A 12,500-nucleotide genomic window follows, 5' to 3' on the forward strand; every position below is an offset into this window, starting at 1 on the left:
GGTGTGAAGCTTTTCCAGACGCGTGGTGTTTAAAGTAAATCAGGTCTTCTCTTGAGTGCATTTAAGGATGTTTATTTTGATTGCAGGATGAATGACAGCAAAACAAAAGCCGGGTGTTTAACTGTAACTAAACAACTAACTGTGATAAGGAAATAAACAGAAAATAACTCAAAACAAACAGAAAACAAACAAAAACACGCACGGTTGAAAAAACTGTGTGGCTTCCCTCTGGTCTGAATCCCAATCCCTAATGCTGTGCACCTGTGACATTCTCAAATAGTAGGCTGTACCTGAAATTGGCTGAGTCCCCGCCTATGCCCAGATCAATTCAGTAATATCACAATATCACAGCACCTTCATATACAAATATTAAAATATATCAAATTGGCTGCAACACTCCGGCTCCTAATTGTTACTGTATAATAACATAACAATTCAACAACATACAAAATTGCAGCCAAATAGAATAGTCCATATCAGTATTCTCAATCCATAATGTTCATTGTTCATGTAGATAATCCAATAGGGTTGGTAACCCCAATAATAGAAGTTGGGTTTCAGTCTTTATTCAGCTTCCAATAGAAGACAGATCTTCGTGATTGGTCGCTCCAGGATGTTGTACTTCGTCCGGACTTTAACCGACCGCACAAGTCCTTGTCTGTCAGGAAAGGTCTGCAGTACCTTGCCCAACAGCCAGGATCCGCGAGGGGCATTAGAGTCTGCTACGATGACAATGTCTCCTGTGACAAAGTTCCTCTTGTCCTTTGGCCACCGTTGTCTCTCTTGCAACAGTGGTACATACTCCTGAATCCATCTGTGCCAAAAGAGATTGGCGAGGAATTGAACTTGCCTCCATCGTCGTTTGGAGTAGGAGTCACTTTTGTCAAAAAGCCCGGGTGGTAGAGAAGGTTTGCCTTTTAACAAGAGAATGTGATTTGGAGTCAGGGGTTCGAGATCATTTGGATCCTCTGGGGTTTTTGTAATGGGACGGTCATTCAATATGGCTTCCACTTCGCACAGGAGTGTTTGTAGTCCTTCATCGTCCAGATGTTGCTGATGAAGAATAGAGTTCAGCACTTTCCTGACCATGCGAATGACTCTTTCCCATACTCCTCCATGATGGGATGCGGCTGGAGTGTTGAAACTCCATTTCACTCCAGAATGAAGTAGTGAGTTTTGAATTTTCTGATGGTTCAAATGAGATAGAGCTTCTCTCAGCTCACGTTCTGCTCCAACAAAGTTGGTTCCGTTGTCTGATTTGATGTGTGATACTTGGCCTCGCCTGGAAATGAATCTGCGTATTGCATTGATGCAAGAACTGGTGTCCAATGAATAGGCCATTTCCAGATGGACTGCCCGACTGGCCATGCAGGTGAAGATAACTCCATAGCGTTTTATGAGGCTGCGGCCTCTCTTCACTTCAAACGGCCCAAAATAGTCAATGCCCACATTTGTGAATGGTGGAAGATCAGATTGCAGTCTTTCTTTTGGCAAATCTGCCATCTTTTGTTCACCCAGCTTTCCCCTATATCGTCTGCAGACAACACAGGAAGAGAGGATCTTTCTAGCAGCAGCATTTGCTTTTGTGATCCAGTATTGTCGACGAAGTCTGGAAAGTAGGTGATTTCTTCCACAGTGTCCAAACTGTTCATGAATGTGGCGTAAGATGAGAGTGGAGATGTGTTGGTCCTTAGCAAGAATGACTGGGTGTTTTGTGTCTTCAGGCATTGCTCCTTTGCTAAGCCTACCTCCCACTCTCAAGAGGCCGTGTTTCAGTACTGGATCAAGTTTATAAATGTGACTGCTTTTCTTCACTGCAGATGTTCCCTTTCTCAAAGCAGTGATTTCATCACTAAACTTGTCCATTTGGCAGTACTGAATGATGGCACTTTCAGCCGTGTCAATATCTTCAGGAAATAAGACGTGACCACCCATTGTGGCTCTGAATCTCTTCATGTCCTCTTCCTCTTTGTTCTTTTGTTGAGTTGGGTCAAGTCCACTGATGGACAGAGAAGCTTGTATTTCTTTTCTCTTTTGACTCAACAACTGCAACATCTTTCTCAGCTGGAGAAACCACGCAACTGAGGTCTTAAGCCTTTTCCAGGAGGAGGAGTGGGTTATCAGTTGATTTACTGCATTCTGTGGATCTTCAGAGATGTTATTTGGTGCATCGTTGATGATGACAGTATTAACTGAAACCTCTCCTCTAACCTCTGGGTCATCACTGCTGATGGAAGTTGAATCCAAGATGTTAAGAGGCCATTCCTCTTCACTCTTGGCAAGAAACTCTGGGCCATGGATCCATCTGCTACAGGTGAGAAGGTGTTCAACTTTCACCCCACGAGAGGCCTCATCAGCTGGGTTCCGTTTTGTGTCAACGTACCTCCATTGTGAGATGTCTGTGGCTTCTCTTATAGCAGAGACCCTATTGGCAACAAAGGTATGAAAGCGCTTTGTTTCGTTCCTGATGTACTTTAACACTGTTGTGCTGTCTGTCCAGAAGATTGAGTTTTCCACCTCTAGTTGCAACTCTGCTTTCAGGAGTCTGTCAACTCTCGCTGCCAGCACAGCAGCTATTAGTTCCATCCTTGGGATTGTCACATTCTTTAGAGGAGCAACTCGTGCCTTTCCTAGAACAAAAGTTACATGGATCTTCTCATCACTCTGCAGCCTCAAGTATGAAACTGTGCCATAGCCGTTCTCGCTGGCGTCAGAGAAATGATGTAGTTGGGCACTTGTGAGCTGTCCAAATCCTTTGGGTTTAAAACATCTTGGCACACTGAAAGTGCTGAGTCTTCTTAGATCTTCAAGCCACCCCACCCACTGCAACTGGTAGTTTTGAGGAATGTGCTCATCCCAACTGTAGCTCATCTTACAGAGGTTTTGTAGCATTATCTTGACAGGTAAGGTGAAGGGTGCTAAAAATCCAATGGGGTCGTAGACTGAGCTCACCACCGACAGGATACCTCTTCTTGTGAATGGTCTTTCTTGAACTGCCATCTTGAACCTAAAGGTGTCAGTTTCTGCACACCACTGCAGTCCCAGGGTTCTTTCGACAGGAAGGCTGTCTCTGTCGAAATCCAGTTCTTTCACTTCCTTGGCTCTTTTCTCCACATCAATGGCTTCCAACACTGACCTGCTGTTGCTGATCCATTTCAGCAGTTGGAATCCTCCCAACTGGCATAGAGCGGTCAGGTCTGTAACCAAAGACATGGCTTCTGTCTCTGAAGACAAGGACTTCAAGCAATCGTCCACATAAAAGTTCTGCTTGATGGTGTCTGTTACATGAACTGGGAAGTCTGCTTTGTTGTCTTCAGCCGTTTTTCTAAGGGCAAAACTGGCACAGCTGGGCGATGATATTGCACCAAACAGATGAACAGTCATTCTGTACTCAGTGAGCGGCTGTGTCAGATCACCTCTGGGCCACCATAGGAAGCGAAGAAAGTCTACATCCTGTTTTGCCACTTGGACTTGATGATACATAGCTTTTATGTCAGCCATAACTGCTATAGAGTTTAGGCGAAACCTTGTGAGAACTCCGAGCAAGGAATTTGTCAAGTCAGGTCCCTGGAGTAGTTTAGTGTTGAGTGACACACCTTTGTAGCTTGCCGCACAGTCAAATACCACTCTCAGGGTTTTCTTTTTAGGATGGTACACCCCATGATGCGGGATGTACCACACCTTTCCTTCTTTTCCTTTCACCTGATGCTCTGGCACACTTTCTGCATAGCCGTTGTTTATGACATCTCCAAGAAAGTTGGTATATTCCTCTTTGAATGTAGGATTTCTCTCCAATTTCCTTTTTAGGCAGAGGACCCTTTGCTCAGCAAGATGGCGGTTGTTGGGCATGACAACATTGTCCTCTTGTCTAAAAGGCAACTTCAAGCAGTAATGTCCATTGGTGAGTTCAGCTGAAGTGTTGGCAATTTGCATGAACTTAAGATCTTCTATGGACATTTCTGGCTTGTCTTCTGCTGATTTCTCATTGAAGTCATGGTTGTACTGCTTCACCAGCAGTTCCTCTATGTGAGCAATGGATATGCGGTTGGCTGTGACTGTGGGGCAGCTACTCCCACTCTCATTGCCTCCTCTCAATGGTCCGTTGACAACCCATCCCAATAGGGTTCTAACAGCGTAAGGTCCTTTACCCCTGCTGTTTATCACTTCCCATGGCTCCATTACTTCTGGAGAGTTAGTTCCAATTAACAGCTCCACCTCAGCATCAATAGCAGGAATTTCCACAGAGTTCAAGTATGGCCAAGCATACAAGTCTTCCTGTTGTGGGATGTTATCACGAGTCACAGGCATCTTGCGTTGGGTGTACACATCAGGCAACTCAATATAGATGTTACCATTGAGTGCAGCTACCTCTAGTCCTGAGATGACGTGACTGTTGACAAAGCTTTCTTTATTCATTGTTTTCATCAGGAATTTAGTGTTCCTTCCTCTCACCTTTAGCTTCCTCATCAGTTGCTCGGAGCAGAAAGTAGAGGAGCTGCCGGGATCTAGAAATGCATAGGTCTTTAGAATTGTGCTGCCTTTCTTTGCCTTGATCTTCACAGGCACAATTGACAAGACGCAATCCTGTGCTCCGGCTCCTATATGGCCACATGTCTTGGGAGTGGTGGCTTGACTCGTCCATGTTGCTTCTTGCTGTGTGTCATTTGATTTGATTGCTTTCCATTCCTTTGCATTGATATGGAGAATGCTGGGATGTTTCAGGTTACACACCTTACAAGACATCCGACTGTGACAATCTTTACTCATGTGTCCAATTGATAGACATCCAAAACAAGCACCTTTCTTTTTTAGGAAATCAATTTTATCCCGATGCTGCTTCTTTTCCATCTTGGGGCACACTTCCACTCTGTGGCCCTCTTCACACAGCAGACAAGGTCCCTTTGTTAACTTATCAGGTAAGTATTTCTCCTTTTGAGTTTCAAAATTAACAGCTGCCACAGATGTAGCGAAACTGCTTCCTGTCTCCTTTGTGCGTCCCTGTGACACTTTATTTCCAACTTTGAATTTTGAGAATGAGACAGTGGTGTCTTGAATGTCTCCATACAGTGGGTCAGATGCAATAGACACTTGTCTCTCAATAAAAATGACCAAGTCACTGAAACCTGCTTGACGATGGCGTCTCTCCTGATGTTCAAAAGCAATGTTTCTCCATTTTTCCCTCAGTTTGTATGGTAACTTCATTATTATAGCACGGATGTTTGATGGCATATTCATCTCTGACATGTAGCTTATGTCCTCCATTGCATTACAGCAGATGCGTAAGAATAGTGAAAATGCTTGCAAGGCTTTGATGTCCTCAGACTTCAGTGGTGCCCATCCAAGTGCCTTTTCCATATATGCAGTAGCTATTTTTTGCTCATTTCCAAAGCGTTCTTCTAAAAGTATTCTTGCTCTTTGATACCCCCTGTCAGATGGCATGTGTTGACAGCTCTTAACCAGTTCTCTAGGTTGCCCGCGAGTGTACTGCTCCAGGTAGTATAAGCAGTCTACACTGCTAGTAGCTTTTCCTTCCACTCCATGTTCAAAGGCTCTGACAAATAAGTTGTATTCAAGAGGGTTTCCATCAAACACTGGTATGTCCCTTGGGGGTAATGATAATGAAGACTGCTGTTGCACTAGTAATGCTGTGATGTCATTTTGCTTTTGCATGATGGTGAAAATATTGCCTTGGTCCGGTTCCTCACTGTTTTGGTTTGATTGCTGTGATGGCTGTGCAGTTTGATATGACTGATGAGATCTTTGAGGCATACTGCCTTGGTCCTCATGTTGTGTATATACACTGGGATATGACTGATAAGATCTTTGAGGCATGCTTGGGTTGTGAATTGAAGCGTACGTTTTTGATCTGGTTCCTTGTGAAATGGTGTCTTTGCGGCGTGCTCCACTTGGCATTGTAGCTGCAGTATTGAACTGGTCGTATGGATCCTGTAGCTGCTGAGATTGTAATGTTATTGCAGTTTTAGCAGCTCCTGTTGGTGCATTATACTGGTTGTATGGATTTTGATGTGATTGAGTGGGTTTTGCAGTTTTACTGCCTCCTGTTGGTGGATGATTGACGGTACAACTTGATGTTTGTGGAACAAATGGCACAGCAGATGGTTTGAGAGCAGACTTGTGTTTTGACACATATGAATTCATTCCATTTGTGCCTACATCAGACCCTCTGTTTCGGAGTACTGTGACCTTTGCTGTCTGTGCAGCAATCTGACTTTGCACTTCAAGCAGTTCCTTTTTCCTTCTAATTTGAGCCTCCTGAGCCTCCAGCTCATGCTTTTCCTTGAGGGCAGCCTCCAAAGCCAGGAGTGCAGCCCTTTCAGCCTCTGCCTTGATACGTGTAGAGCAAGTTGTGGACCTTGAGGACCTTGAATGGCCAGAGCTTCCACCTGACACATTTGTTTTGGTACCCATGTTGGAAATACTGTCATTAGGTCCAATATCATCCAGCTCCTCATTTGCATGTGACACACCATTGTTATACATGACCTCATTTGCATTTGACACATTATTGTTATTCATGACCTCATTTGCATTTGACACATTATTGTTATCCACAACCTCATTTGCATTGTTTGACACATCATTGATTTCATCCTCCACAACCTGTATGCATTTTTCCCTGTTTGCATAGACCCATTTTTCCATTTTGTGCAATACTCCTTTAACATTGTGCATTTGCTTCTGAAACCATTCCGTTTGTTTAAACATTTCATCCTCAGGCAACAAAGGTTTTAATGACTCATGCAACCTTGTAGTTTCCCCAGACAGCTTCCACAACATGTCATGTTTGATTTGCAGGTCAGAAACATTTCCATTTGAAATCATCATTTGTTCCAATTCCTTTGACATTTTACACAATTGCTTTATCCCAGAATTCCTGTCCTTTTGCATTGATAATATTTTTGCTTCCGCTGCTTTATATGTGAGTTTAGCTGTCCTTTTCACAAGCCCCTCCTCCGTTTCAGTTTGATTGACAGCAGCATTCATTTCTGCGTTCATGTCCTGATTTTCCTCGTTACTCTTTGCCATTATTCAACAATCCAACGGAGGCTTTGTTTAGAATTACTTTATGGGATTTGCCTGTATCCCGTTGCGTGAAGGCCAATCTCCTCCGCAACTTTTTATTCATTCATAACCACTCCTACCGTGACTTAGAATGTTTGGTCCGTCCCCGTTCCTCTTGCGGGTGCGTAACGTGGATTTAAACCAGGAAAAGTCAATGAATACAGCGCTGTCCTCCTGTGTCCATCCGTCTTTGGAAGCAAAGTTTTTCAACTTAAATGTAGTGGCAAACTAACCACAAATAATTGCCACTGAGGGATGGTGTGAAGCTTTTCCAGACGCGTGGTGTTTAAAGTAAATCAGGTCTTCTCTTGAGTGCATTTAAGGATGTTTATTTTGATTGCAGGATGAATGACAGCAAAACAAAAGCCGGGTGTTTAACTGTAACTAAACAACTAACTGTGATAAGGAAATAAACAGAAAATAACTCAAAACAAACAGAAAACAAACAAAAACACGCACGGTTGAAAAAACTGTGTGGCTTCCCTCTGGTCTGAATCCCAATCCCTAATGCTGTGCACCTGTGACATTCTCAAATAGTAGGCTGTACCTGAAATTGGCTGAGTCCCCGCCTATGCCCAGATCAATTCAGTAATATCACAATATCACAGCACCTTCATATACAAATATTAAAATATATCAAATTGGCTGCAACAGTATTATTATTATATTATAGATTATAGTATTATAAAGCATTTTAAAATGAGTATATTGTCATCTTTGAGAATTAACATGGTATGCATAGGTAGTGTCATTATGAAATGGTTTATAATGCGTTATGATTGCATTATGAGTACGTATTTTTTATAACTGCAAAGCAATTATACAGTGTTACACTGTATAATTCAGTGTTATATATGCATACTACAATGCATACTTGACCTTATAAGTCATTACAAAATGTTTCATATGAGTTACTATAAGTATTTATGAGTTCTTATAACTATAATTATACAGTGTTTTAAGCAAATTGTCATGCATTACAAGTATGTTTATAACACATTATAGATGTGGGATGCATAGCAAGTGTTACCCCACGTACCGCTGCTAATGTCCAACATATGTATGTGTACAAAATAAGAATAAAAGATTTAAGTCATAATACAGTTTTTAGGACAGTAATAAGTGAAAGTAATATATATTACTTGACTTCAGTATATTACTTACTAATATATAGTAAGTAATAAACTAATACTAAATTTAATTTCTATGCAGATCTATCTATATGACATATTACTGCGAGCCAATATGTAAGGTAAACCAAGTGTGAAAAATACATACATTAAATACATAAATTGACATTAATCATCAGGAAGAATAGCACATATACACAGCTTTTCCATATTTTACAGCAAGATCTTGTTGAATCCCAAGTACAACTAGACGCGTCGCAATTGGCAATTGCAAAGTGTGGTTGCGCCGACGCGGTCGGGACTCCAGTAATACGCCGGGAGGAATACCGTCGGAGACTGCGCCAATTACATCGTCACGTCACTCCTGAGATCGCCTGCGTTTCATTTTGAGAGGATTGATCCCCCAAAAATCATGTTTTTGCATCAAACGGTTACGTTTCGAGCATTCGTGGCGCCCCCTATGGATCAAAGTAGAAATGCTTTTGGGGATTGGTTTAGTATACCACCCTCGAAATGTGATTCAAATTTGGGATTGACCGGACGTTTCGTGCGTGATTTATGGCATTTTTGGTCAAACGGGCCCCTCCCGCTAACTTTGGAAGCCATTTACGGACAGACGGTACGGACTATCAAAATTCCGCTTGGATAGGTTTATCGCATGGGTCCATAGATCACGTGTACCGATTTGTGTGAGATTTTGAAAAAAAATTAAGGAAAAGGAGCAAAAAGTGTGTTTTGAAGAAAATTCTAAATGGCGGAAAATCTATCCTGACGCAAATGGGCGTGGCCTATATGGGAAGATGCGTCGTGACCCAAGGAATCCAGGGAAAAAGAAATTTTGATTTTACGACCTACGGTTCAAGAGTTATAGGCCAAAAGGTAAAGGGGGCTGTTATAGCGCCACCATGTGGCCGACTGGTGTGATTATTTTCTTAATATTTTTTCAAAAAACTATTAACCTCCCCTCCAAGTTTTGTAACTGTAGCCCTTACGGTTTCCGAGAAAAAAATACTTGAATGGGAGTTTTTGCAATTCCCATTAAAGTGGATGGGGAAATTTAATGCACTAATAAATCAATATCAAAAAATCTATCCTGACGCAAATGGGCGTGGCCTATATGGGGAGATGCGTCGTGACCCAAGGAATCCAGGTGAAAAGAAATTTTGATTTTAGGACCTACGGTTCAAGAGTTACGGGCCAAAACGTAAAGGGGGCTGTTATAGCGCCACCATGAGGCCGAATGGTGTGATATTTTGTTAAATAATTTGGGACTTAATTATGAATTATCCCTCCAAATCTGATAACTCTAGCTGTTAAGGTTTCTGAGAAAAAAATACTTGAATTTGAGTTTTTTCACTTTTCCATTAAAGTGGATGGGGACATTTAATGGCACTAATAAATTAATATCAATTAAAGTATTCAACCAATCTCTTAGCAAACAAGCACACGATTCCCGTTCAAGACGGTCATTTTGATATATGGCACAACATTAGGGTATAAAAACTGTGGGAGGAGTAGCGGTTTGAAATAAAGTTAATCTATAAATAAAGAAAGAAAGTGTATAGAGTACTATAGTCTGGTTGCCCTCTTAGGGCAACCACACTAATAAAATTGTGCTGTGTCAGTGTGTCAAACCCATTTGGAACTCAGAGAGTGTACAACTGTAACCAAATGCCAATTTTGTTACAGTTGGCTAGCCTCAGAGTTAAACTGACACTGAGCGCGCCCAAAAACAAGCGGCTATAGGCCACATGAGCACTTTAGACCAATCATATCGGCTATTTGAAAATAGCAGATTTACAAGCTTGTAGATCTGCTATTTTCAAAATAATCTTTTTTTTTTGGGGGGGGGCGCGGCGGGGGGGGGGGGGGGGGGGGGCGATATTTTAACCACACAAATCTGATACACAGGTCCCTGGCACAAAATATTCTCAGACCACAGACAAATACATTAATCTGGGGGTCCTTGATCATTAAAATGTTTAATAACCACTGGTTTAAACAGCACTAGGAAACAAGCCCAATTTGCCCAAATAAGCAACTACACTTTAGAAACAAGCCCCCCAAAAAACGCTTATAAGTTATAACAAGAGGACATGGCAACCCTGTTCTGGTATCCGAACAACCACCGAGGAGCGTCCTCGTTGCTATGTGACGTTTTACGCATCAGTGGGCGTGGCTAAACGTCTGACGCAAATCACCAGCAACTTCCGGGATCCCGGGGACAACAACGTGAGTTGGTGTTGTACACATGTGTGTTGTTCTAACCATGGTTCTAACGTTGTTTTGGCATGTATTATTACACTAAACTGTCATAGTATTATGACTCGCAAAATCCTTTCACTGTGTGTGCCGGGTATAAAGATCATTCTCCATTCTAGACAGACTTTTGACGAGTTGCTGCCCATGGTCGGTTAGCCTGATCTGTTCACTAGACTGACAACTGTCATCCACACAGATCAGCATTAACCCTCTGTTGATGCCTATTCTCCTCTGTTTTTGTATCGGAATTCATTCACTATCGATTTTCTTGAGGCTCTACCTCTATACTGTAATATCCACTACCTATAGCTCCAAAGAGACGACAAGTTATACAATTATGCTATACGTCAGTGATTCCAGTGGTGTAACTATATAACAGTGGCGCACTATATAACAAGTAACTAAGTACATGTACTCAAGTACTGCAACCCTAACCCCTAACCCTACTGGAGTACTTCCAATTTTCAATACTTTTACCTATACTCCACTACATCTCAGAGGCAAATATTGTGCTTTTACTTCTCTACAATTACTTAAAAAATGTAGTTAGCCTACTAGTTACTTTGTAAAACATACATTAACCACTTCAGCCATGGCTATTTTCAAATGATTTTTATATATTTGGAAACATGTAAAATGGGATATTGTGCATAATGAGTAGTTTTACTTTTAGTTCTTAAGTATATTTTGACGGCAATACTTTTGGATTCCTCAAGTAAATTTGCTATTCTGGACTTTTACTTGTAACAGAGTATGTCTACATTGCAGTATTGATACTTTTACTTAAGTAAAACATTTGAGTACTTTTACCACCACTGGAATTCACTATTGATATTCATTTCTTTCCAAATACCCTCTACCTCTACTGTAATGTCCACTACGTACAGCTCCAAAGAGATAACACTGCGGTAAACTTTAACTGACAAGTTATAAAATTATGCTATACGTCAGTGATTCTCAAACGTTTTAATTTCAAGGACCACCAGTTTGGTATGCATTATTAGGTTATGGACCCCCATAACTAGTCCATTTGGTTCCATTTGTACTGTACATACACTGTCGGAGGTTATTATTGTATCCCTAGGATGATTAGGGTAAGGGAGTGCTTGTTTTTGGACAACCTTTGGAGTTATGTATAGAACTGTACAGGGTCTATTTCAGTGGTTCTCAAACTTTTTGGGCTCAAGCCAAGGCACCCCTGTAAATAACCTTTTAAATATTTCCCCCCAAGAGACATTGAGATATTGCTAAATTCCAAATATTATCAACATATTCTGCGGAACCCCTGGACTTGCAGCACCTGCATCCTGCACCCACTTTGAGAAACCCTGGTCTATTATTTTGTTCCTAACTAACAATCATTTAGCTGGGGACCCCCTGGAACCCCCTCTCGGACCCCTGGCCTGGGGGTCCCCGGACCCCACTTTTGAGAACCACTGCTATAAGTAATGTGTAATTCTTTCCAGGTAATTATAAGCATGGGGCACAAAGGCTTAGACAAGATCATTGCACTCCAGAAAAACCCAGCCAACATAAGGAACCTCTGCATTCTGGCTCATGTTGACCATGGTAAGTTGATTGAGTTGGTGATGTTACAGCAGCTTTCTGGCAGTTTTCTCATGTAAACATTAATGTCCATGTTGTGGCCATATAAATGCTGTCTAAACGACGAAACACAATGAGAACCAGAGTGCATATTTACAGGCAAAACTACATTGGCTGACTGCTTAGTGGCAAGCAATGGTATAATTTCAAGTCGCCTAGCTGGACAGGTATGTGTCCACCAAAGGTATTCTAACCTACATATTGTACTTTACTGCTCTTACTGATTATTCTTCATCACATTATAATTTGAGCAGAATTCAGCTGGCCATATCTTAGTTGCTGTTATTATTGCTGTTATTATTATTTTGTTTTATTTGTATTTTCTTATATTCCAGCTGCGATATCTGGACAGCAGGAAGGATGAACAGATTCGTGGAATCACTATGAAGTCTAGTGCCATCTCTCTACACTATGCAATTG

At 41.6% G+C, this 12,500-nt stretch overlaps 1 protein-coding gene across 1 annotated transcript in view; it reads left to right on the top strand.

The window, feature by feature from the left end:
• Window positions 1–10,428: 10,428 nt before the first annotated feature.
• efl1 (elongation factor like GTPase 1) overlaps window positions 10,429–12,500 on the top strand; it is an 83,064-nt gene continuing 80,992 nt past the window's right edge. The window contains exons 1-4 of the mRNA XM_084057628.1: window positions 10,429–10,445; window positions 11,942–12,044; window positions 12,180–12,247; window positions 12,416–12,500. Of these exons, the coding sequence (XP_083913754.1) occupies window positions 11,954–12,044; window positions 12,180–12,247; window positions 12,416–12,500 (244 nt within the window). The 5' untranslated portion in view covers window positions 10,429–10,445; window positions 11,942–11,953. The remainder of the gene's footprint in view (window positions 10,446–11,941; window positions 12,045–12,179; window positions 12,248–12,415) is intronic.

Source organism: Gymnoscopelus microlampas (genome assembly GCF_963454915.1).
Source record: "Gymnoscopelus microlampas genome assembly, chromosome: 1".
Classification (NCBI taxonomy): Eukaryota; Metazoa; Chordata; class Actinopteri; order Myctophiformes; family Myctophidae; genus Gymnoscopelus; species Gymnoscopelus microlampas.